Source organism: Myxine glutinosa, chromosome 12 (genome assembly GCF_964187855.1).
Source record: "Myxine glutinosa chromosome 12, kmMyxGlut1.1, whole genome shotgun sequence".
Taxonomy (NCBI): Eukaryota; Metazoa; Chordata; class Myxini; order Myxiniformes; family Myxinidae; genus Myxine; species Myxine glutinosa.
The window spans coordinates 106,141,931-106,165,814 of record NC_136272.1 but is presented as its reverse complement, the minus strand read 5'-3'; the positions used below and the strand labels follow the sequence as shown (position 1 = coordinate 106,165,814).

The window sequence follows — 23,884 nt, the reverse complement described above, 5'->3', positions numbered from 1 at the left end:
CCTTTGGGTGTTTCAGGTCGGGTCGACAGAGTCCGTTACAATATATCGATCTAGTTCCGTCAAGTTGTGTCCAACTACTGGTGACAATCATGACCAGATATGTCCAAACATCATTATCTTGCACTACTTCCCAAAGCTCTGGCTGGGAAAGATTAGTTGTAGCCTTTACGCCATCCATCCAGTCCATACAAGGTATTCCTCTTCTTCCCTTAACCATACCTAGCATGGTTGACTTCTTCAGACTTTCGTTTTCTGCATGCATGATAATTCTGTCTAAAAACAACAGAAGTACACAGTTGAGATTTTCTTGAAAAATTTCTTTATTTTCGAAAAAGTGCAACCAAAAGGTACGTTTCAACAGTTGGGGTAATGATGCATCACCCAGTACAGGCTCAAACCTCACCCAACATCAGGGCAAGTGGTGTGGGCTAGATGGTCAACCTCACACCACCACCCATTTCTGAACACCACCTTTAGAAGTTTAGAGATGATGCTCTACGAATCGGCCAATAAACAAATACAACTTCCAAAACAACAGGGTTCTTTTCAAAAAGCACCATGTCAGAACAGGCAACCTGCGTGTTAACAAATTTCCTGAGCATCCAGGTGTTTTGAGCGTGATGTGTGTGGCTGTGTGGCAGCCTTAACACTGATCAGTGGCATTGCCGATGGCTTCGGATGCTCAGATATGCCCCTGCTCTATCGAGCAATGGCTTTCTCTCTTCTTGGCCACCAAACCAAAACTTATCCACAAATGCGCTGCTTGGTGAGAACCTCTGAAAGAGCCAAATAGATAAAACCTATGTCACTTGAAGAACCAAAGCGCAGGTGGTATTGGAGGAGGTTTTGAGGGTGAGGGGGATTAATTTTTTATGTGGGGGGAGAGGAAGAGTCGCATGTATTGAGATGAATTTGGGGGCATTTAGAAACCAATTCACCCTCACTCCACCCTCATCAATCTCCTCAAGAAATAACATAAAATAAGCGGGGTAGCTTGATCTGCTGCACTGAGAATGCTGGTGGGATATGCAACAAATCAGAGCCCGTGTGTGAACACTTTGGGGAAATAAGGGGGTAGACGGAAACATTCTGCTCCTCTGCCCATGTTAAGATTACACACCTGTTGGGCATGCTGAAGTGAAAGGAAAAAAAAAAAAAGTAAAAACAAAACGTAAAAAGGGAGCTTTAATAGTGGAGAATTTTATTTAAAATCAGAAATAAAAAGTCCCGATGTCCAATTTTCCTTCCTCCCCCTCCCCCCACACAATGTCCTCATTCATGACCAAATCAAAACAAAGTTGGAAGTTAGTTTTGAGGAAAGGAGTTTTTCCAGGAAAGCAAAATTATGCAAGTCAGGTGTAAACCACATTAGGGCTGCTTTTTATTATTTTTTTTAACAGCTGGATAGAAACCTTCAAACCCTGTTCCCAAAACCTCCCTTTCTAACAATTGGTAGGTGTCTGTCTACATACTATCCCCATGCCATGGCTGCTGCACGCTGTGCTGGCGAACAGGCGAGGGGCGCCAGATCATGTCGAGCTCGATACAGTCGAAGGGGTTGTAAATGCCACTTTGCTGAACGGGTGACGTCATGGGAGGGTTACCACATCCGGAGCCCCGGATGACATTGCAGCTCGTTGGAGTGATGGGCGTGCCCGGAACCGGGGTCACAGGACAGGGCATGCCAAAAGGAGCCCTGTCACAGGGAACGGACCAAATGGAGTTGAATGGATGAGACCAAACTGTGCTTTGTACTCCGAGCTGCAGGAATGGCTGCAAACAGCAAAGACAACAATGAGGATTAGAAAAGTTATAATTTCCCTTGTGTAACAATTATTAGTTCAAACATTCATGAGGACTTACATATATCCATCAAAATACAAGTATTCCATGACAAAGTCATGCACATTCAAGAAACATTTCAGAATGAGAACGGATGGAACTGAAGCTGAGTGGCGACATTAATGTTTAAAATCTGTTAAGTACCTGCAGGGCCAGTGGAGGCCTATACCAAATGCCTGTTATGTTAAAAAAAAAAAAAAAAAAGATTTAATTTTCACATCCTGATAAGGGAGGAGTATCACCTCACCCTCTGTTTCAGATTCAGTGTCGAGCTAAACGATACATTGACAGTTAAAGTTGATGCATAAAGTAATGACTTGCTCATATGATCTCCTGCAGAAGCTGTAGAGGTTTGGGCAGGTGGGGGGAGAGAGGAGGGTGGGGGGAGGAGTGGTGGAGGGGAGTGTTTGGGTGGAGGAGAAATATTCAGAAGATGGAGCATACCGAGGATGTGGGACTAGTGGGTACACTGCCAGAGGACCAGGTGCTGCGAGGAAGAGGCTGAGATTGTATCCATGGAGATAGGAAGTTGGGTGGCCAGTTGCGGGTGGCATCCATGTCCCGTTGTCCAGAGCCCGAGCGAACACGTGGCCCGAACACTTCTGCAGAGGTCAAAACTCATGGTCAAAATCAAGCAAACCAAATGTATAAAACAAAATATGGAAACTCAAAAATACAAGTTTCTTTTTTTCATTGTGAATCTAGAAAAACTTGTAGAAGAGGTGGTATCAAGATAAAGACACCAAATGACCCAAGTACAACTCAGACCCTATTATTTCCACCTTCCTGTATGGTTGGGTGGGGATAGTTATTGGCCCGTCTTTCATGAGCCAGCTAGCCAGGCCTGACATTCGATTGAAGGTGATTTGAGCAGGAATTTTTAATTTGTTCAGGGTGCCAGCTATAGTTCACCTACTCTGCCAAAGACGATGTGGGGTCTTAGTGTCCACCAGCTAATGTTAGTGGACAGGACACCAAGCTTAACACCCATCAGACAGATGGTGCACCTATCATCCTGTGAAGCACCAGACAGTTTATACTGTATTCAGGTCGAAAATCAAGCCCAGCCTCAAAAGCTCAAAGGCAAGCGTGCTACCTTTGAACCCAAAAAATGACCCCTGCCCCTGCAGTTAAAGCTGATATATGTAATGACTACGAGTGTTATGGAATTTACTGCAAGTGACAAAATGTAGAATCAAAACGATGCAAAGTAAACAAAGTAACTAAATGATCAGCTGATAAATAACACGTGGAAAAACAAGTAAGAACAGGTGTCCAAAGATGATGAAGAGTGAAGAAAATACAGCAGTGAAACTGATTGTACATAAAGTCTAGCAATGGGGAGCGGTGGATCATAAATACTACTGGAGTGGTCAATGGCACGCTATAGCAAATTTCCACACTTGCCACCTAAGTAAAGCAAATTAGAAAGATGGCAAAAAGTTCCACCAGAGTTGATCGAATATTAAATTTTGAGCTGAAAAATTTTTCCCCCCATTTTGACCCCCATCACCTCAAGCCCCTACTCCTTGGGTCAAATCCAAAGATAAATCTACATATTTCAACATTTAAAAAAAGATAAATCTACATATTTCATGCATCTCCTCCTGTTGATTGCATATACAAAGTTTAATTACCACTGCCACCAAAGGTGGACGGAGGTTATGTTTTAAACCCGTCCATCTGTCTGTGTTTGTTTGTTTGTTTGTTACTTGCGAAATCAAAGGTTTAACACCAAAATAATTAATTATTATTATACACATGCACAATATAATAATACCAAGAAAGAGCAATCAGAAATTACAGACCCTCACCAGGATGTGTTTGTGAGGTGTATTTTGCGGGGTGTTTTTGTACATTCTTTCATTATTTTGTACAACCCCACTTTCATCAGACAAGCGTGACAAATTACGTCCTCTTTATAAAACTGAATTCAGTATTCTATTTTAAATACCCCGGACCCCGCTATTCACGGGGGATACATTCCTGGAAAATCCACGAATTGCAAAACCGCGAATAGCAGGGCATTGTTTCAATGGAAAAATGGGGGATAGGTTCCTGAGTCGTGAAAATCCACAAATAGAGGAACAAACCGCAAATGGCAAGGCAAAATCTGCAAATGGTGGGGCAAATCCCGAGAATGTCGACCATAATCTGCAAAGGTCGATGAAAGTCACGGAAATGGCGAGGCAAATCCCGTGGATGTCGATAAAAATCTGTGAATTGCATGCCGTGACAGTTCCAATGGGGGAAAAGGGAGACAGCTAATTGCACTAATAGATACTGTGGAGTGTTTTCATTCTGTACAGTAACTCACGAGGATGACGTGTTATGCAGCTGGTGGAACATCCAAGTGAAGCTCTCCATTATAGTGCGGCTAAAATTCACAGCCGCGAAAGTCATGAAAACGCAAAGCACACAGCAGTGAATGTAGAAGCAGGCCATGCTCACGGTTCATAGAAGACGTTATTTTGCGTATGTCCAGTTGCTTTATGCATGGCTGGTGAAAGCTGGGTTTTATCAATGTGTCAAGCTAGCGGCTCGTGAAATTTTTTGCGCCCCTGAAAACCGAGAAGTTGCGGACCACGGCCACAAATAGAACAAAAAAAAAACTGCGAATTTGCAGGACACTCTTCCACGAATAGAGAAACAGGTCGCATTTTATCAACCGCGAATAGCGGAACCACGAATAGCGGGGTCCGACTATATATTTTTTTATGAGGCTGTCCTCGGGGTCTTTTGGGTCATCAGGGTTCTAAGGCTCTTTTGAGTCCCCGGGATCTTTTGGGTCCTCTGGTTCTTTATGGTAATTAAGGATCTTACGGGTATGTTGGGGTCTTAGTGGTCTTAAGGGATCTTAAAGGTTCTTTAAAGGTCCAATGGGTCTCAGCAGTCCAAAGAGTCAAAAGGTACATTCTGATAGTACATAATAGACATATGTAATTAATAGACAGGATGCCACTGACTTCAAACGGCACATAATTAATAGATATTGTTGCGGTTTTGAGAACCCACACTCTTGTAAATATGACATTATTAAAGGTTAAAGGTAGCACCACTAGTTAGTCCACAAGCAACACGTAGGTCACCATAGGATTCCAGTTATTTCATTAGTATGTGTTTTAGATAAGGCCGTGTTTCCAATAGTTGAATCTGCGTTGTGTCAATCAAATAAGAAGTAGGCCCCATTCCGTTCAGTTTGCAACCTCCCTCTCCAAGCGACGCCATTACGCGCCCTCCAGTCTGCCCATGGCCCCTCCCAAATTGTTACGCGCCTCTGCCAGCAGCGTTCGCAGCCTCGCTGGGCTTCCGTCCAAACGCCGCCATAAGCCACGCGGTGAGGCCCGAGAAAGGGGGCGGAACGCCAAGAAGAAGGTGTGGCCACGTCATCCAGCCGTCAAAGGCAGAGCCGGTAAGCCCTAACCAGCCAACCAGGGCTGAAGTGACATCGCCGACAGACGTGGCTTTGGGCTGGCGGAGCGATCGCTTGGTTGGCTTATATAAGCGAGCACAAAGCCCTTTCACATGACTTGTTGGAGGCGCACTTGTCGGAGGGGACTTGTTGGAGGGGACTTGTTGGAGGCGCACTTGTCGGAGGGGACTTGTTGGAGGGGACTTGTTGGAGGCGCGCTTGTCGGAGGGGACTTGTTGGAGGCGCGCACGTTGTAGGAGGATTTACGCGGAGGATTGGTGCGCAGAACTCGGACTTGGTCGGGAGAGTGCGCTGATCAAATAACTTGCCAGCGAGCGCATTGCATTGGCTTGAAGGAGAGATACGGCAGCGCTTGTTAAGGACTCGCTGGGAAACGCGCGTTGCATTGGACAATTGGGAGAGCGCACCTTTATTAAAGGAGGACTTTGGAGAGAGGGCGTTTGGCACAAGTGTGCACATATTACGTACGCAGGACACCAGCTTTCCCCCGCTATATAAAACTGTCCGGTCGCGCTCAACTACACGCGGAGCTGCCTGCCGGGTTTCCCCACTGGACCGGAGCCTGGACGCCATCACCGGACCCTCTACCTGTTCCATCAACCATCTACAATCCCTGTGTGTGTGTATGTTTGTCCTGGGTATTAAGGATAAGAATGTTTTAAGACTGCCCTGTGTTCTGCTTCTTCCTCTTCCTATCCTATACATTCTTTTGTTTCCTCTGCTTTCTGTATATTTGTAATAAATTGCCTTGTTCTTTCTTGGTTTCCTCTTATCCGATCGCATCCGTCTTTTCTTCCATTGGGTAAACATGGCACGATCGGAACCGCTATAATCGGGTCTAGTCACTTTGTTAACGGCTCGGATCGCGGATTGCTATCCGCTCGGCATTTTCCATCATATCCGTGGTTCGAGCGGGAGTTATCTCCTTGCTTTACGGCCGGTAGTAGTACTTAGGTAATTGGACTAAGACTCGACCAACAACCCTACTTACCATCGACCGGAAGGAACGTTATAACCCCCAGGACTCGGGTCGGCCAGATAACAAGACAAGGGGATTAACCCCCCCTTGATGAGGGGAGCGCCGACGTCCGAGATCCGTAACAACTGGTGTCAGGAGTGGGATTTGGACCCGAACCAAATTTTTATATTCTGTGAAAAAATTTGGTCAATATTTCCAGCGGCTGAAATTTTATACAGGGTCCGTCAGGGAGGTGTGACGATTTTCAGAAAACTCGTACACAGTTATTTTTAGTCTAATTTCAATTTTTTTTTTTTTAAAGACTACATATATAATGCCATGTAATACACTGTAACAAAGACATTTTAAAAATGTAATTCATGTTTGAAAAATGACATCATCTAAATGGCGGCCGTTCTTGTCCAAGCATTCTTGCAGACGCGCAGAAAAGTTGTCCATAGACCTTTCAACCATGGCAAGTGGAATAGCTCGAATTTCTCTGGTGATGGCATCTGAAAGGGTCTCAAGAGTGTGTGGTTTTTCAATGTAAGCCTTAGCTTTCAGGTAACCCCATAAAAAATAGTCACAGGGTGAAAGATCGGGCGATCGAGGGGGCCACTCCACATCCCCACGGATTGAAATGAGGTGCCCTGGAAAATGTTCTCTTTATAAGGCCATTGATTCTCTTGAGGTATGGCAAGTAGCCCCATCTTGCTGAAACCAAACTGTAGGGAGGTCAATGCGACGTCGTCTCAATTCAGGCAGTAAGAACTCTCGCAACATCGTAACATAACGTTGTGAGTTGACTGTCACAGTGCGTCCGCCTTCCTTGAAAAAATAAGGCCCAATTATGCCGAATCGGCCTATTCCGGCCCACACAGTGACTCGCTCGCAGTGCAAGGGTCTTTGATGGAGTTCTCGCGGATTTGTTGCTGACCAATATCGGGAATTTTGCTTGTTTACACTTCCCGACAAGTGAAAATGCGCCTCATCAGTCATCACTCATGATAAGAACAGTGTCATCCCTCAGCAGTTCCAGCATTCTTTCTGCAAACGTAAACCGCCGTACGAAATCATTCTGCTGCAGTTCTTGAACCACCATGATTTTGTACGCGTGATAATGAAGGTCCAAGTGCAAAATTCGACGAACTGATCTGTCGGACATTCGTAGAGCGTGAGCGTGCCGTACCGCTGACCGACGAGGGCTGGCCTCCACAGCTTGTCGAAACCTTTCGATGTTTTCCGGGGTCCTAACGGTTCGATCACCTCCCCGAGCTACTCCCGGCCTCACAGATCCAGTTGTCCTGAAGTTTTTTACCCACTTCAATATTGTTTCGAGACGGAACGGCGCCACGTCGACCAACATTGAAGTGAGTACGAAATCTGCGCTGTGCAAGCACCACCGAACTACCCGTTTGAATAAACGTCTCAACAACAAAGACGCGATGTTCAATCGTCCACAGCTCCATGGCTACTGAAATGGCGCCTAACAACGAGTAACCAACAGCCATCACGCATGCGCTATACCCCCCACTTGCATTGTTATACCCAATTCAAACATGAATTACATTTTTTAAATGTCTTTGTTACAGTGTATTAAATGGCATTATATATGTAGTCTTTAAAAACAAAAATTTTCGACTAAAAATAAGTGTACGAGTTTTCTGAAAATCGTCACACCTCCCAGCATCCTGTACAACATCTAAATTTGAATCGTGCCATGGATAACCAAGGCGATCGGATGCCAGTGGGGGTAAATGAGGAGGTAGACAAAGAGGGGTTAGAATTAACCCAGGACCCCAGGGAAGAACAATTGGGAGAGATGGAGGAGGAAAGGAATGAGGGTGCGGCACTAGGGGGTTGCAGGCGCACAAAATGGCGGCGCCTCGCACATGGCGGCGAGAGCCGAACCGCTGTACCAGCGGCCTTTGACCTGCAGCAGTTCATGGCACGATTCAGCGAATACATGGCAGAGTCAAAGTGCGACAATGATAAAAGGAGGGAGGAAATGAGAGAATTAAGGGACGAAGCAAGGCGTAACGGTGATAAAAACAACCCGGGAAATAAATAATTTTGAAAACAATGGGAGAGCAATTGGGAAGCCAAATTGGGGGATTGAGTAAGGAGATGGGAGAAATGAGGGCCAATAGTGAGCAAGTGGGAAACCAAATTGGGGCATTAGACAGCAAAATTGGGTGGTTAGACGTCAAATTGGGGGGATTAGAGAGCAAATTAGGGGGGCCAGTTGAAGGACGTGAATGGCCAAATGAAGGAAATAAACGAGGGGTTAGCGAGGGAGGAAGCCCAGTAAGAAATAAGAGCATTGGGGAAGGACAGAGACCGCGGGTCAGGCGGAAAGGTTGCGGGGGTAGCGCGGCTTGAGGAGCGCGGGTTAAGCGAGTTAGAGCAAAGTGAAGTCACGTGGACTGGAATATAAATCGCGACTCGGGGAATAGAGAAGCCGACGACCGCTGAATTAGAGAATTTTATTTTATTAGCACCAGCGGTCGTCGAGGGAAAAGAAAAGAAAATCGAAGAAATAGTGCAAATTGGGATTAAGAAGACGCCGGACTTAGAAAAGCACTCGCGGAAGGAGGAGATGGAAATTGTACAAAGTCGGTGTTCACATCATGATGTCGTGCTGCATAACCAAATGGAAAGTTTGCAGGTGGTGGAGCGAAGAAGAGGAAGCACCAAGGTGAGTCGGGCTGTATATGGCACGAAAGGATTTTTCGCGCGCTTGGGATCGCGACGTCACCCGGGCGTTCGTAGAAGGTCCGTGGTGCGCTGGGTGAATGGAAATGGCGCGCGTGTGCGAATGGCGCTGGAGCGCGAGTATGAAACCGAGAGCGAGGGAGAATGCACAAGGGAGTGTATGTGTGAGGGTGAGTGTGATACAGAGAGTGAGATGGATGGAGAGAGTGTGCGAGGATGCACACCTGAGTTGGTTGTGGAGAGTGTGCGGGGATGCACACCAGAGCGCGTGATTGGGTGTGCAGCAGGGGATTGCAACACCCGTGGATAGGTGTGCGCTGAGTGTGTGTGCAGCAAAGGAGTGCACACCCATGATTGTTACAGAGGATGTAACGGGGTGTGCGAGTAGTGTGAGAGCGCCAGGGTGTGCGCGGGGATGTGTTAACGAAGTGTGGAACGGAAGGGTATGCACGAGCGAGTGCGGTGACGAAGTGTGTGGAGTGTATGGGATGTGCGAGTGGGAAAAGGAACGCGTGGTGTGAGCATGCGAGTCGAGCATCGACGCTGACCGGGGCAGCGGTTAGGCTGACGGGTAGCCGACGGGAGCTCTCGGGGCGTGGTGCGTTGTGTGCTGCGGGGGCCGGCGGGGATCATTGCCGCGGCGCTCCTGCAAGGGGAGCTCCTCCTGCATATGCACGATTCGGGCCGGGCTTTGCCCTGTATGGTCGGTGCTGCGTCGTAGCGACGAGCGGCACGATTCCGGGGGAGAAAGGCCGGGTCGGACCTTCGCCCCCTAGTGGGGGCGGGTGCTCCGACCGGGCGAGGTTGGGTCATCGGGCCGGAGACCGCAGGGCCCCGCGCCGGGATGGACCTTGGAACATTGGCCCGAGTATGCCTCCTCCCCAGAGTCGAAAATGCCGGAAGGACCCAACCTACAGGAGACTGACCATCCGCATACATTGCTCGGTTTTTTCAAAGCCGAGCTGTGAGAATGTATTCCCGCACGAGAGGCTCGAGAGTAGTGGACAGTTGGTAGTAGTGATGGCGATAGTGATGTAGAGGGATGGTAGCTCTACCATCCCTCACATCCATTTTGCGGCAAAGGAGCTATAGTTTTATGGGGTTTGGCGGTGAGAGCTAGCCAGGGTGGGCTAGGATAATGTTAGGATCTAGAAATGACTTTAGGAGACTGAGATGTAAGTAGTGACAATTGTACAAGTAGTGGGGACGTAGAGTAGAGTAGTTGGATGATAATGACGAGGGAGTGCTTAGTATAAGGGATGACGGGGAGCACTAGTATTAGAAGGGAGTAGTTAGTTTAAATGATGCTGTGTGTATGAGCTTGAGGTCTCGGATGAAATGAGGCATTGCGTATGGAAGTTCTTGGTCGTGCTGGTGAAATGAGGAATTGAGCATGGGAAAATTTGAGTGCATGAGGCAATGCTCAGAGCGATGTGTGTGTGTGTAAAAGTGTATGGATGGAGTATTGAGGATGTGTGTCATTGTGTTAAGTGCATTGACTTGCATGGTGTGCAAGTGGAGAAGGGTTGTGTGGAATAACTGGTGTGGAGTGAGTATTGTGGGATGAGTGGAGTGGAGTGCATGGTGCGAAGGAGTGGATGGGGGAAGGATGGACCCCTTCACGAGTACCCGGGGAGGGTAGGTTAAAGTTAGGTAGAGGGAGTAGGAAAATGTTGGTTGGATATTGACATCTGTGGTGCGGATAGTAGCAGAGTACTGCTTGGATGGGTGCATAAGTGTATGGAATGGCTGGGCGTGTGAGCCTGTTAGTGCATATGGTTGGTTGAGCACTCCGCCACTGGTAGTCTGTCGGCCAGGTGAGGCCGCAGGTAGGCTCTGGGAGCCAGGTAGTGTTGTGTAGAGTTCAGCGGGGCCCGAGGATCCAGAGGAAGGACCCGGGTAGCCCAATGCCAGAGAGGGCATCGAGGGGGTAAGCGCCAGGGAGGGCCTTCCCCAGGTAGGTTAGGGAAGTGTGAAGTAGCTAGGCAAGCTCGGGTGGCGAGGTTCAGTGGCGGAGATGCGCAGGTAAGTAGGACCTGCTAGGAGAGCCACACGACCCAGCCCCAAAATTGTGCGAGGGCACAGTATAGAAAAATCGGGGGAGTGAGACCCCAAATTCGTAGGGCACAACAGGGTGGGTCAATGGGAATTGGTTTTTAGAACTGCATAGTGTAAAGTGGCCAATGGATTGGCAGGGCAAGACCCCGGGTAGTTTAAAGAGTTAATGTCATTTAGAAGATAGATCGGAGGAACATCTCTTCGCACCATCCGCATCCACTCACCGAGGGTGGTAGGACTCCACACCATGTTTTGCAAACATTTGGAATGTGAGACGCATCTTGACGTGGGGGAGACATTGTATGTATTCCATCCCTTCCTTCTCGGGAGGGATTGGTAACGAATTTGGCATTAGGGGAGATATGGGGGACGTGACAGTAGAGACGGATTGGTAAATTTGTAAATTGTGTAAATACGGGGTAGGGGCAAGGGGAGGGTAGGTGACATGGGGGGTGAGGAACGCTAGGGACGAGCTTTCTCAGCTCGCTCCCCGCGCCCTTCATGTCACATTGCCGTGTTTTTATGTGTACCCTTGCGCCCTTGCCCCGCTAATCTGCTTTATCTTCCTTCCCCACTCATGGACCATGTTCTTTTGTGTCCGAGGGGAGTGTGCAGGTGCCCTGGATTGTGCGCCCGCACCCTTGCTGCCTCCTGCCTGCACTGATGCACCATATGGACCACACGTTCTGTGGCCTGGCACCACTTATGGACCACACGTTCTGTGGCCTGGCCCCTCTGCTGGGACCGACCATTGTTGCCAGCGGTATCTGGCTTGCGGACCACTGTTTTAAGTGGCATCTATGCCCAGCAGTGGACCACCTGAGTTGGCCCTGCTGGCCACAAATAAAAAAGCGGACGTGGTGTGTGCCCCTTTTATTAATTGAAACAACATCAAGCAAGAAGATCAAGCCAAGATGCATCAGCCCAGCAGAGAAGCAAGAAGACATCATTCATCATTTTATTATTTTTGAAATATTTGGTGCATTTTCATGATGGTGCTTTTTGGAACATTTTTTTATTATGGTGCATATTGGTACATATGGGTATGGTGTATCGGTGCAGTGCATGGCAATGGCATTTCCTCTTATCAAAACATCTTCTCTTTTTCACACAAAAGACAGGTCCTGGGTTCTAGTTTTGTAAATAATCAAATTATTAGTGTCTTGTAAATAATGCTCCCCACCGGCTTTATGTGTAGTTTGAGGACCATTCCGTAATTCAGTTAATTGTGGGCGTGAGTCAGTTAGATAGGACGCAACGCAGCAGGGGGGACATATCTAGTGTTAAAACTGTCACACTCAGGGTAGTAGGTTAAAAGTAGAGGGTAACCACACCGAAGTGTCACATTAATTTAAAAGATGCTTTTGTTTCAGCTCGGGACGAGCCTGGCTAAAGGGGGGGGGGGGGGGGGTGCAGTGTTGCGGTTTTGAGAACCCACACTCTTGTAAATATGACATTATTAAAGGTTAAAGGTGGCACCCCTAGTTAGTCCACAAGCAACACGTAGTTCACCATAGGATTCCAGTTATTTCATTAGTATGTGTTTTAGATAAGGCCGTGTTTCCAATAGTTGAATCTGCGTTGTGTCAATCAAATAAGAAGTAGGGCCCCATTCCGTTCAGTTTGCAACCTCCCTCTCCAAGCGACACCATTACGCACCCTCCAATCTGCGCATGGCCCCTCCCAAATTGTTACGCGCCTCTGCCAGCAGCGTTCGCAGCCTCGCTGGGCTTCCGTCCAAACGCCGCCATAAGCCATAAGGTGAGGCCCGAGAAAGGGGGCGGAACGCCAGGAAGAAGGTGTGGCCACGTCATTCAGCCGTCAAAGGCGGAGCCGGTAAGCCCTAACCAGCCAACCAGGGTCGAAGTGACATCGCCGACAGGCGTGGCTTTGGGCTGGCGGAGCGATCGCTTGGTTAGCTTATATAAGCGAGCGCAAAGCCCTTTCACAGGAGTTGTAAGCGCTTGTCGGAGGGGACTTGTTGGAGGCGCGCGCGTTGTAGGAGGACTTACGCGGAGAAGGATTGGTGCGCAGAACTCGGACTTGGTCGGGAGAGTGCACCGATCAAAGAACTTGCCAGCGAGCACATTGCATTGGCTTGAAGGAGAGATACGGCAGCGCTTGTTAAGGACTCACTGGGAAATGTGCGGTGCATTGGACAATTGGGAGAGCGCACCTTTATCAAAGGAGGACTTTGGAGAGAGGGCGTTTGGCACAAGTGTGCACATATTACGTACACAGGACACCAGCTTCCCCCCGCTATATAAAACTGTCCGGTTGCGCTCAACTACACGCAGAGCTGCCTGCCGGGTTTCGCCGCTGGACCGGAGCCTGCACACCATCGCCGGACCCTCTACCTGTTCCATAAACCATGTATAATCCCCGTGTGAGTGTGTATGTTTGTCCTGGGTATTAAGGATAAAACTGTTTTAAGACTGCCCTGTGTTCTGCTTCTTCCTCTTCCTATCCTATACATTCTTTTGTTTCCTCTGCTTTCTGTATATTTGTAATAAATTGCCTTGTTCTTTCTTGGTTTCCTCTTATCCGATCGCATCCGTCTTTTCTTCCATTGGGTAAATGTGGCACGATCGGAACCGCTATAATCGGGTCTAGTCACTTTGTTAACGGCTCGGATCGCGGATTGCTATCCGCTCGGCATTTTCCATCATATCCGTGGTTCGAGCGGGAGTTATCTCTTTGCTTTACGGCCGGTGCTAGTACTTAGGTAATTGGACTAAGACTCGACCAACAACCCGACTTACCACCGACCGGAAGGAACGTTATAACCCCCAGGACCCGGGTCGGCCAGATAACAAGACAAGGGGATTAACCCCCCCTTGATAAGGGGAGCGCCGACGTCCGAGATCCGTAACAATATATTGAAAACTCACATTGCTGAAGAGAATATAGTAGAGTTTCTTCATCAAACAATAACTTCTGGCTGACAGACCGTAAGACCAATTGTACTGAAATTTTAAACACGTGTTCTGATTTATGACTACTACATTACTTTGAAGTCTCACATCGGTCAATGAAGCAGTTCAAGAGATATAAATTTTTAAAGATCGTCGTTCAATCCAATATGGCAGGCCTGGGGATTTCAGATCTCATCGGTAACCGTTTTTCGGTTCCGTGATTTAAGTTTATGGGAACCGATTGTGACCGATAAGTGACCATTTTCAGAGAGCCTCCTCAGCGTCGACGAGTCTGGCATTTCACTCAGGCCAACTGGCACGGTCTTCAAGCAGCCATCAATCATCTGGACTGGTCTCCCATCTCTACTGCCTCTGACATCAACTCATCCTGGGAATTCTTCCAAAGTAAATTGCTCTCTCTCATGCACAGTTTTATCCCTTCTCGTCTTCAGTTGTCATACCCTTCCTCCCGTCCATGGTACACGGAATCTTGTGGTGAGGCTATTGCCCAGAAACAACTTGCTTTCGTCTCCTGGAAAGCAAATCCAACGGAAGGAAATCTCATTTCCTTTCACAAAGCCCGAAACAAGTGTGTGTCCACCCTCAGGAGAGCCAGGAAACAATATCTCTCCGTCCTCAGGACCGAACTCTCTTATCTGTCTCCCTCTTCCAAATCCTGGTGGCGTCTGGTAAAATCTGTTTCTGGTGTTTGTTCCCCCTCCATCCCCTCCCTCACCTTAAATGGCCACACGGCTGACTCCGCACGTGAAAAAGCCGAATGCCTCAACTCTGTGTTTGCCTCTAAATCTTGTGTCCCAAACCCATCCCTCTCTGTACCCACCGTACCCAGTCGTACCCAGCTGCTCCTGGACTCTGTGTCCTTTCCTCCTGACAAGGTGGAAAAGTGTCTGTCAACCCTCGACTCTGATTCTGCAACTGGACCTGACGGCATCAGCCCACGGGTCCTAAAATCATGTTCTTCCGCTCTTTCACTCCCTCTCTCTGTTCTCTTCACCCTCTCTTTTGCTCAAGGTCATCTTCCATCTGCTTGGAAATCTGCCAACATCACCGCTTTGCACAAAAAAGGTGCAAAAACAGATCCCAGCAACTACAGACCAATCAGCCTTCTCCCAATTATCAGCAAGGTCATGGAATCCATCATTGCTTCAGATATGAAATCTTTCCTCTTCTCCAATGGCTTGGTCTCTGATCATCAATTTGGTTTCAGACCTGGACACTCCACTCTGGACATGCTGCTTCTGCTTTCTCAACAATGGATGGAGGTCCTCAATGCCAAACAGGAAATTAGAGCAGTCTCCCTTGACATATCACGTGCCTTCGATACAGTCTGGCACCCCGCTCTGCTCACCAAACTCTCCTCTTTTGGTTATCCATGGAAATCTCCACGCATGGCTGGCGGACTTCCTCTCTAGTCGTAGTCAACGTGTGGCCCTGAATGGGTTTCTCTCATCTCCTCTTCCTGTTCAGGCTGGAGTTCCCCAAGACAGTGTTTTGGGCCCTGTGCTTTTTCTGGTCTTCATCAATGATCTCTCTGACTCTCTTGAAAATCCTCTCTATCTCTTTGCTGACGACTCTACTCTCTGTCGCTCCATTCTTCATCCCTCAGATCGGCAGTCTGCAGCCTCCTCACTCTCTGCAGACCTTGACAAAATCACAGACTGGGCAAACAAGTGGAACATGTCTTTCAATCCTGACAAATCTCACACTCTTACGATGTCTCTCCGAAAAGACCGACTGGACAACCCTCCCATCCACTTTCTGAATAATCCTCTCCAATAAGTTCTGTCACTCAAGCTTTTGGGTCTCACTATCTGCCATGATCTTTCCTGGAAAAACCACATTTCAAATCTGGCCTCCAAAGCCAGTCGCCGACTGGGCATCCTCCGTCGTGCGAAGTCCTTCCTTGGCACACCTGAGCTCCTCACCACATACAAGGCTTTCTTCCGCAGCTCAATGGAATACTGCTCTCCCCTCTGGGCTGGTGCTCCTGCCTCACACCTAGCTCGCCTTTGCGCTGTTGAAACCAAAGCATTCAGAATCATTGGAATCTCCCGCGATGAAGCTAACTCCAAGGGCCTCTCACTCACTCACCGCAGGCAGGTTGGTGGTCTTTCTGTCTTCTCCCGACTCCTCTCTGGCCTTGCCCCCCCAGCTCTCTCTGAGCTCTGTCCCGCAAATATTCCTACAGGTCGCACAAGATCTGCCTGCAACCCTCTTTTGGTTAAACTGCCAAAATCAAGACTCTCTGCTCACCTTCACTCCTTCATTCCTCTTTTCCCCCGCCTCTGGAACAAACTCCCTCACTCTCTTCAATCCCACTCCACCCTCCAAGTCTTTAAAACAGCTGTTCACCACTATCTCTTATCTTCCCCCATCCAAAACCTTGATCTTTTCTACCCCCGCTAATTTCACCCCAATTCCCCTTTTTGAAATACCAACTTCTGTCCTGGAAGTCCTTGGTGTCCTTGTGCTTTATACTTCTCCCTCCCCCCCCCCCCCCTTCCCATGCCTCCTCCCCCGGGCCCTCTCCCTTCCACACATCTCCCTGCTCTCGGATGTTGTGTTTGTGTGCTTCCCCTTTTCTCCCCATCTTGTCTTCCGCTCCCTCTTTTTGTGTATTTTGTTTGTCTGGTCGATTTGTTTGTGAAGTAAATGTTAACTCTTTCACGAGCCTCGATTCAGTATACAAAAAAAAAAAAAAAAAAAAACCGATGGGAAACGTACTTTCGGTTCCGTGTTTTTGCTATCACGTTACCGACACGCTGTCTGTTAATGAGTAGCACATACTTTGCAGCGAAGCAATGTGACCAAGCCTTCCCCATCGCATTCCGCTTCAAAATCGTCACCGAATGACCATTTTCATAATGTTTTTAAGGCGACATTTTCGGGGTTTTTTCGCTTAGCAACGGATGCCATTTTGAAAAGGAAGTCTGTGATTTAGACCGATGCGCAATGCGCATGTCCATCAAAGCGGAAGTCATATCGCGAACCTGAATGTGGGAAACTACATGCTATCTGCTTTGCCGGCCGAATTTTGTTGGAAATAAAACTCAACTTCTAAAATAGTTAGCTGAAAATCACACGTGAAGGTAAATACTACATCTTTTTGCCTTACACTGCCTTTCTGCGATGGGAAACGTACTTTCGGTTCCGTGTTTTTGCTATCACGTTACCGACACGCTACCGGTAACGATCGTTTCCGTGAAATCCGCAGGCCTGATATGGCCACCAAACCATGTGACGTATAAATTATTCAATGACAGCATGGTATACGCAAGACATGGGAAACATATGTGTGACGTTTCCGTTCAATCTGTTCAGCCGTTCTGGAGGAGTGCCTTTAAGTTTTATTCTTCAAAAAAAATCACATCCCCTAAACCATGAGACCGATGTAATCATAGTCAGGGAACCTTTTGTTCGTCATGGGTATGCGATCATGCATGCAATGTTTTGTTTCAATCTGCTTAGCCGTTTCGGAGAAAAAGGGTTTTAAGTGGTTTTTTAGGCTTTTGTGTTAAAAACAAATATGGCGGCCGAACCATATGACCGATGACATTATTATTTTTTCTCCACCAATTTATCCCCAGATGACGCTCAAGAAAATTCATCTTGGTCGGATGAAGTTTTGTACTTGTCGAATTATAAAATCATAATGGAGGCACCTATGACATCATCATTAACATATGTATTCCCCATGGAGAGTTCTTTACAATGAGCAATGTCTCAATTCTTTCTACGCAGCACTTTCGGAGATATAGGTGCAAAGATTTTCGGGTTTTCCAAGATGGGGCCCGTACCACGTGACTTATGACACCATAATTATCATTAAAAAAATTATACAGGAGGTGCACCTATGGTGATAATTTCCTATCAATCGGATCAACAGTTGCAGAGAAAAGCATAATTATTCTGTGTGGAGAGACAGACAGACAAACAAACGGACTCGAATGCAATATCCTCTCCTCTGTCGAAGGTAATAACAATGTTGACAACAACAGACAACAACAGGCATTTTAAGTTCAATTGGATGTAATATTGGATTACATCAGGATTACAATTATTGGATTACAATGCCAACAGGCATTGGATGTAATAACAATGTTGACAGCTCAATTGAAATGCACTCAGCTGCTCATGAGAAAATAAGATGATCGCATACAAGTTGCTTTACTTGTAAGACCTACCACCAGTGAGGTCAAAGGAGTTTGAAGGACCAAAGGCAGAGAAGGTGGGGGAAGGTGCAGGGGGAGAGGTCGTGTAAACACTCTCAACACAGGGATCAACACTGCAAAGCACAGAGATATAAAAAAATCATTCCAGACACAAGGTGATCATGTATGTACCCAACGCAACTCATTTCATGCCCAGCATCAAACACCGTCACCAAAGCAAGCAGTTCATTCCTACCAACATGCCATATACCTTGCCAGATCAGAATCCACTTTAATAATCCCGTCTCCATAGCCATATGGCTCACTCAGCTTCAGACTGCCGGTCGAGTTAGCTTTCTCCAGAATTGCCTTGACTGGTTCTTCGGGGCCTGTGATGCATAAGACTGTCTGAATACAATGTCTAATGTGCCCTTCCCTGTCAGAGAATCGCATGACAAACACAGTGGTTATGAAAAGTGAAAGGGGCAAGTCAGGCTACAATGTATAAACAGATTACTGAATCGCTTTCATAGCAGGTTTAAACTTACCGTGTCACATTTATTTCAAACAAGTCAAAGGAAACCTGTATTGGATGATGGGTGGATGTTCACATTGGATTGTTGGGCACATGCTCACATTGGATGTTGGGCGCATGCTCACATTGGATGTTGGATGCATACGCACATTGGATGTTGGGTGCATGCTCATATTGTATTGTTACGTTTGTGGGGGTAGGGATGATATACCGTAGTGGAGATAGCAATATATAGTTTAGCATGGACCGTGTGACACGAAGAAGAACCCTTGATGTACATAAGTAGGGAATCTGTTGAGAATAAGATTGTATATGTGTCTCCATACGAGGGGTGGAGCTATGCTAATTAGGTAGGTCTCTAAGGTTAATTTCCCCAGTGGGTAAATCCCCCCCTGTGATTTTCCCTAAGTTTTTATTTCATCTAAAAAGGGCCGCTATTACAACAACAAAAATAATCACCGACAGTACCTGGGCATTACGACCGGCAAGTAAACCCCGCCCAGCCGAACATTCCCAATGGATGGCTAGACTCCGCCTCGAAGGATCGTTACTGGCAGGCCACACCCCAAGCTTCGTCATTGGGCGTCAAGCAGGCCATGAGGCCCTGCCCCGGAGGGGATGATTGGTTGTGGAGATGGGATGATTGATGTAATGGGACATCAGGATTGGTCAAGAGTGACGTCAGTGAGGGAAAAAGGAGGATGCGTCCCTCCCTCTCGCTCTCTCTGTTTCCCGCGATCGGATCGGACGGTCGCATAATTTATCTCTCTGGTGCTGGCTTCGTGGCGGGCGGTCATGTTTTATTGTGTGCGTTTGAGAACTGCTCGGTGCCCAGAAAACCTTTCAGCGTTGGAGCCAGGGGTGTTGTTTGCCTCGGTGCTCTTCGAGGGAGCTAAGGACCGGGTTGTGCTGACGGGGCGGGAATCGAGCGGGGGAACGTTTGGCTGCCTGCTGCATGGTTCGGTGTGCCGGCACGATTGATTGGTGCCATTGTTCGGGCGCTTCGACGCGCGGTCCTCTCAGCAACCGATCCCACCAAAGTACTTGTCGAGACCAGAGCTGAGTGCCAAATCAAAGGGAAGATTTCCTTTTTATTTTCTTTCATCTTTCCCCCTGTCTGGTGTTGATTGCGGAAAGTATGGATGGACTGAAGGAAAAGATGAACACGTGGAAGGAATGTATGGAGACAAAAGGTCTGAAGGTGAATATCGGAAAGACGAAGGTGATGGCAAGTGGTAAAGCATGTGGTGAGGTGGAAAGAACTGGGAAGTGGCCCTGTGCTGTGTGTAGGAAGGGTGTCGGAGTGAACTCCATTCAATGTACAATGTGCGCTGAGTGGGTTCATCAAAAATGTAGTGGTTTGAGAGGGTCATTAACCAGTGTGGCAGCTACATTCAAATGTAAGGTGTGCACAGAGGGAGCTGCAGATGGAGGAAATGTTGAGTTGGATCTTGGAGACAGCGTGAAGCTGGAAGGTGTGAAAACATTTTGCTACCTCGGAGACATGCTGAATGGAGAAGGTGGATCAGACTCGGCAACGGTTGCTCGAGTGAGATGTGCATGGAAGAAGTTTCGGGAACTGAGTGGCGTGCTGATGATGAGGGGAGTGTCGTTGAAGCTGAAGGGAAAGGTGCATGCTGCATGTGTGAGAAGTGTTATGATTTATGGGAGCGAGACATGGGTAATGAACGTAGAGCAGCAACGAAGGTTGGAAAGGGTGGAAATGCGAATGGTTCGACGGATGTGCAGAGTATCGTTGAGAGAGAGGAAGACAAATGATGAATTGCGAAAGATGATGGGAATAGAGCCGGTGATTGATGCTGTGAAGAGGAACAGGTTGAGATGGTTTGGTCATGTGTTGAGGAAGGATGAAAGTGACTGATTGAGAAGAGTGATGGAAATGAATGTAGAAGGAAGTAGAGGACGGGGAAGACCGAGAAAGACTTGGCTAAAGATGGTGGAAGAAGAAATGTGGGCAAGGGGGTTAACAAGGAGAGATGCAGAAAATAGGGCAAAATGGAGAAGATTGTCATGGGGACCGCAAGGCTAACCCCCGCTCTAGCAGGGAAAATGGCCTTTAAAATGCATGTTGTTGTTGTTTCCCCCTGTCTGTTTCATGTGTCTGAGTGGAGACGTCTCAAATTAGGATTTGGTTTTTGCTTCAATTTCATTTTTACCTCATTGCTTTATTTCATTAAATTCATCATTGTCTGGAATTTTCTTTGTTGTGTGTGTTTATTTGTTTGTGGGTTCGAGGAATAAGCCCTGTGGTTCCGTCGTACAGGTAAGACCCTGGTTTTCTTTGCCCGAGCAGGCCAAAAATAATACCGCCAAGTTTTGAACTACTCCTCGGAGTTAACTGTTTGCCTATCTGTCCAAGGCTGGTTTTCATCGGCCACAGACGTGAGTATTTTTGGTGCATTATCACATTGCATGTTGGGTGCATGCTCACATTGGATGTTGGGTGGATGCTCACATTGGATGTTGGGTAATGCTCACATTGTATGTTGGGTGTATGCTCACATTGGATGTTCATTGTATGATGTTCACAAAGGAAAGCAGCACAATCCAGGATGTTTTCAATGCGTTCGGCAAAAATAAAACGTGACTCCTCACCAAAGGTTTTGTCATGTCCAGCTGCAACAGCAGCAAATGTTGGGTTTCCATTCCTTCCAGGAAGAGACAATATTTTTGCGAGCTTGGCTTTCCCACAACTCATATTGCGGATGCTGCTCTCACTGCTGTTAAGGTGATGGGATAAAAGCCATGGAGAGAAGAAAACCCAATCAACATACCCTTGGTTTTGAAAATAATCACATATTCTAAAGTCATTCGCACTTTAGAGTTATCCTAAAATTAAACAAGACAAACAAGTCACACTCAAAATTAACAATACAAGTTTAGCACTGCACCATTGCTTACTTGCTTGCAACCACACTGCTGTACGTCACGCTCTGGCTGCAGGGGGCAGGACTAGGTGAGGAAGCATTGGAGTCAGGTGACCTGTTCGAATGTCTGTTCAAGAAAGGCTCAGCCTTCAGAGTCTGCAAGCTCAGCTGGTGGAGGCTGTCTGTAGCTGCAGCAATCAACAAGAAGAAAAGACTCTCTTAGGGTGCACATTGAAAATTAACCAGTCTTGGGGAAGTGTTGAAGGATCAAGCTCTCTTCAGCAAAGTTGTTGAAACGGGACTAAAATTTGTGCAAAGTGGTAAACAAGAGAACAAAAATTGAAAAGGAAAGGAACATTACAAGGCAAGAATGCAGCACTTGCTCAGCTAACTCAATCACTGCAAACCAAGTGCGGCTGAGCATCGATCGTCGGCAGCAAAACAAATATACTCATTGCTCACTTCACCTTCTGTGCTTGAACCAGCTTATGGAAATGGGCCTGCAATGCTTTGCATTGCCAAATTTTGCCAAGAATGCAACTGTTTTGCCAAAGCATCATGTGACAGACACCAAGGTTTGAGAATTTCACTCAAGTACACGAATAAGCACCTTTACGGTACCACCTCTCTCATTCTGGTTTTGCATCACCCTCTAAAGAGAGGTACTGCGACCAGTGTTGTTGTAGATTTTACCAAATAGATGATTATGATGATGACCACTGTTTGTGCACCGTGACGATGCATAGGGCTGCCAAAGAAGATTCCTTGGCTATTGGGCACAATCCTGGATGGGTCGCCACTTCGATGCATGATACCCGAATGGCTCATTCATCCCAGCAAGCTGTCACTCATTTTGCTGGCCTCAGAGGGATGCCAGGCTGAGTCAACCCTACCTGGTGTTAATTTGATGGCTTGACAAGGGCTTGAGCTCAGGACCTTACGATCTCATGCCAGCAACCTTAACCGTTAAGCCAACACCAGGCTTTTACCAAATAGAACCAATGCGTAACTTACCTTCTTCCTGCATTTGCCTGCCAACTTTTATAAACAGATTTTCGGCAAACTTATAGAGGCGCATTGAGTGGCACTGTTGTTAATGATTAATGCCCATCTCAAGTTTCTCTGAAGGCATTAAGAGTCAACCACAAAGTTGGAACCAGGTGTATGTACATCAGACCATAGATCTGAAAGCAGATTATCTCCTCTCTGAAGGCCATACAGAGGCACATGAGATTTTGTGAACAATCTGGAAGAAAAATGGCAATTCTCCTGGAAAAAGTTCAAAAACTGATTAGTTTATACAGTTTTCATCTTGCAAATAATGTTTGCCAAGTCTCATTGTTGCATTTGCATATCTTGTTTGGTTAATTTCAGTTCGACTCCATATGAAGATGTAGAAGTACAAAGGTGCTGGCAGGGTGGCCTCGATTAGAGGTATGCACACTTGCCTCCGAGCCGTCTCACTTGGGTTTGAAACTCGGCCCAACTACAAACTACCATCCTGGTGACTCATGTCCCGTCTGTCGGCATTAGTTTATGGACTTTACGAATCACATTGTTTTCTTTGTGAAGAGTAGGTGAGCTATCACCAGCAACCTGAACAAATTACAAATTCCTACCCTAACCTACAGGGAGAAATGCATCAGCGGCACAACCGCACCCCACTTAGCGGATGATGCAACTCACAGCCGTGTGTTGCTGGCAATAGAAGAAGAATAAGCAGCACACAAAGGACCGTATCGCTACAGGGCATTTTCTGCAGTCACCGACATTGCTATCAACTTGCGCGTTGGTATTTCGACGGGTACTGTGTTCCTCTGCAATTAAAAGCCAGGATAAGGAAAACTGTGCAGAAATATTATTTGCCATCAGAATAATTAAACTCCAGATAACAACAAAAGCATACATTGATTGCAACACTTAAAACTGAATAAAAATGAGAGGGTGTGTTCGCACATCCATGTTTGTTGAGTGGCAGGTCCCATTCTGGCTCCATAAAGGTGTCCTTCTCTCCCTCTGAGCTGCTGTTAGCCTGGCTCGTGTTTCTACTCATGTCCAGCTCAAAGCCCAGTGGTGGTGACTCCTTTCCAAATTTTATGACCATCGGTTGTACGACTGCTTTCACGGCGATGTTCCCTGCCGTACAATGATAGACGCAGAGACAGAGTCGGTAAACAATCAAAACTACAATTGCCTCCATTTCACAACTACAGATATTTCTGGTTGGTCAAGTAATCACTTCAATGCATTCATGAACCCGAGGCTCCCCAACAAGCCCATATAGATGTGTGGCTGAAACGTTACGAGCAGGGATCAACAGTGATACCATATAGTTGTAAAGGGGCAGTTCAAGCTTGATGTGGACTTT

The 23,884-nt window shown here is 47.1% G+C and overlaps 1 protein-coding gene across 1 annotated transcript in view; it reads right to left on the bottom strand.

The window, feature by feature from the left end:
* Positions 1-296: 296 nt before the first annotated feature.
* Positions 297-23,884, bottom strand: part of TMEM131 (transmembrane protein 131) — a gene marked incomplete at its 5' end in the record, with an annotated part of 190,748 nt that continues 167,160 nt past the window's right edge. The window contains 7 exon segments of the mRNA XM_078766170.1: positions 297-1,773; positions 2,287-2,444; positions 18,127-18,227; positions 18,365-18,482; positions 21,245-21,369; positions 21,551-21,704; positions 23,473-23,652. Coding sequence (XP_078622296.1) covers positions 1,465-1,773; positions 2,287-2,444; positions 18,127-18,227; positions 18,365-18,482; positions 21,245-21,369; positions 21,551-21,704; positions 23,473-23,652 — 1,145 coding nt within the window.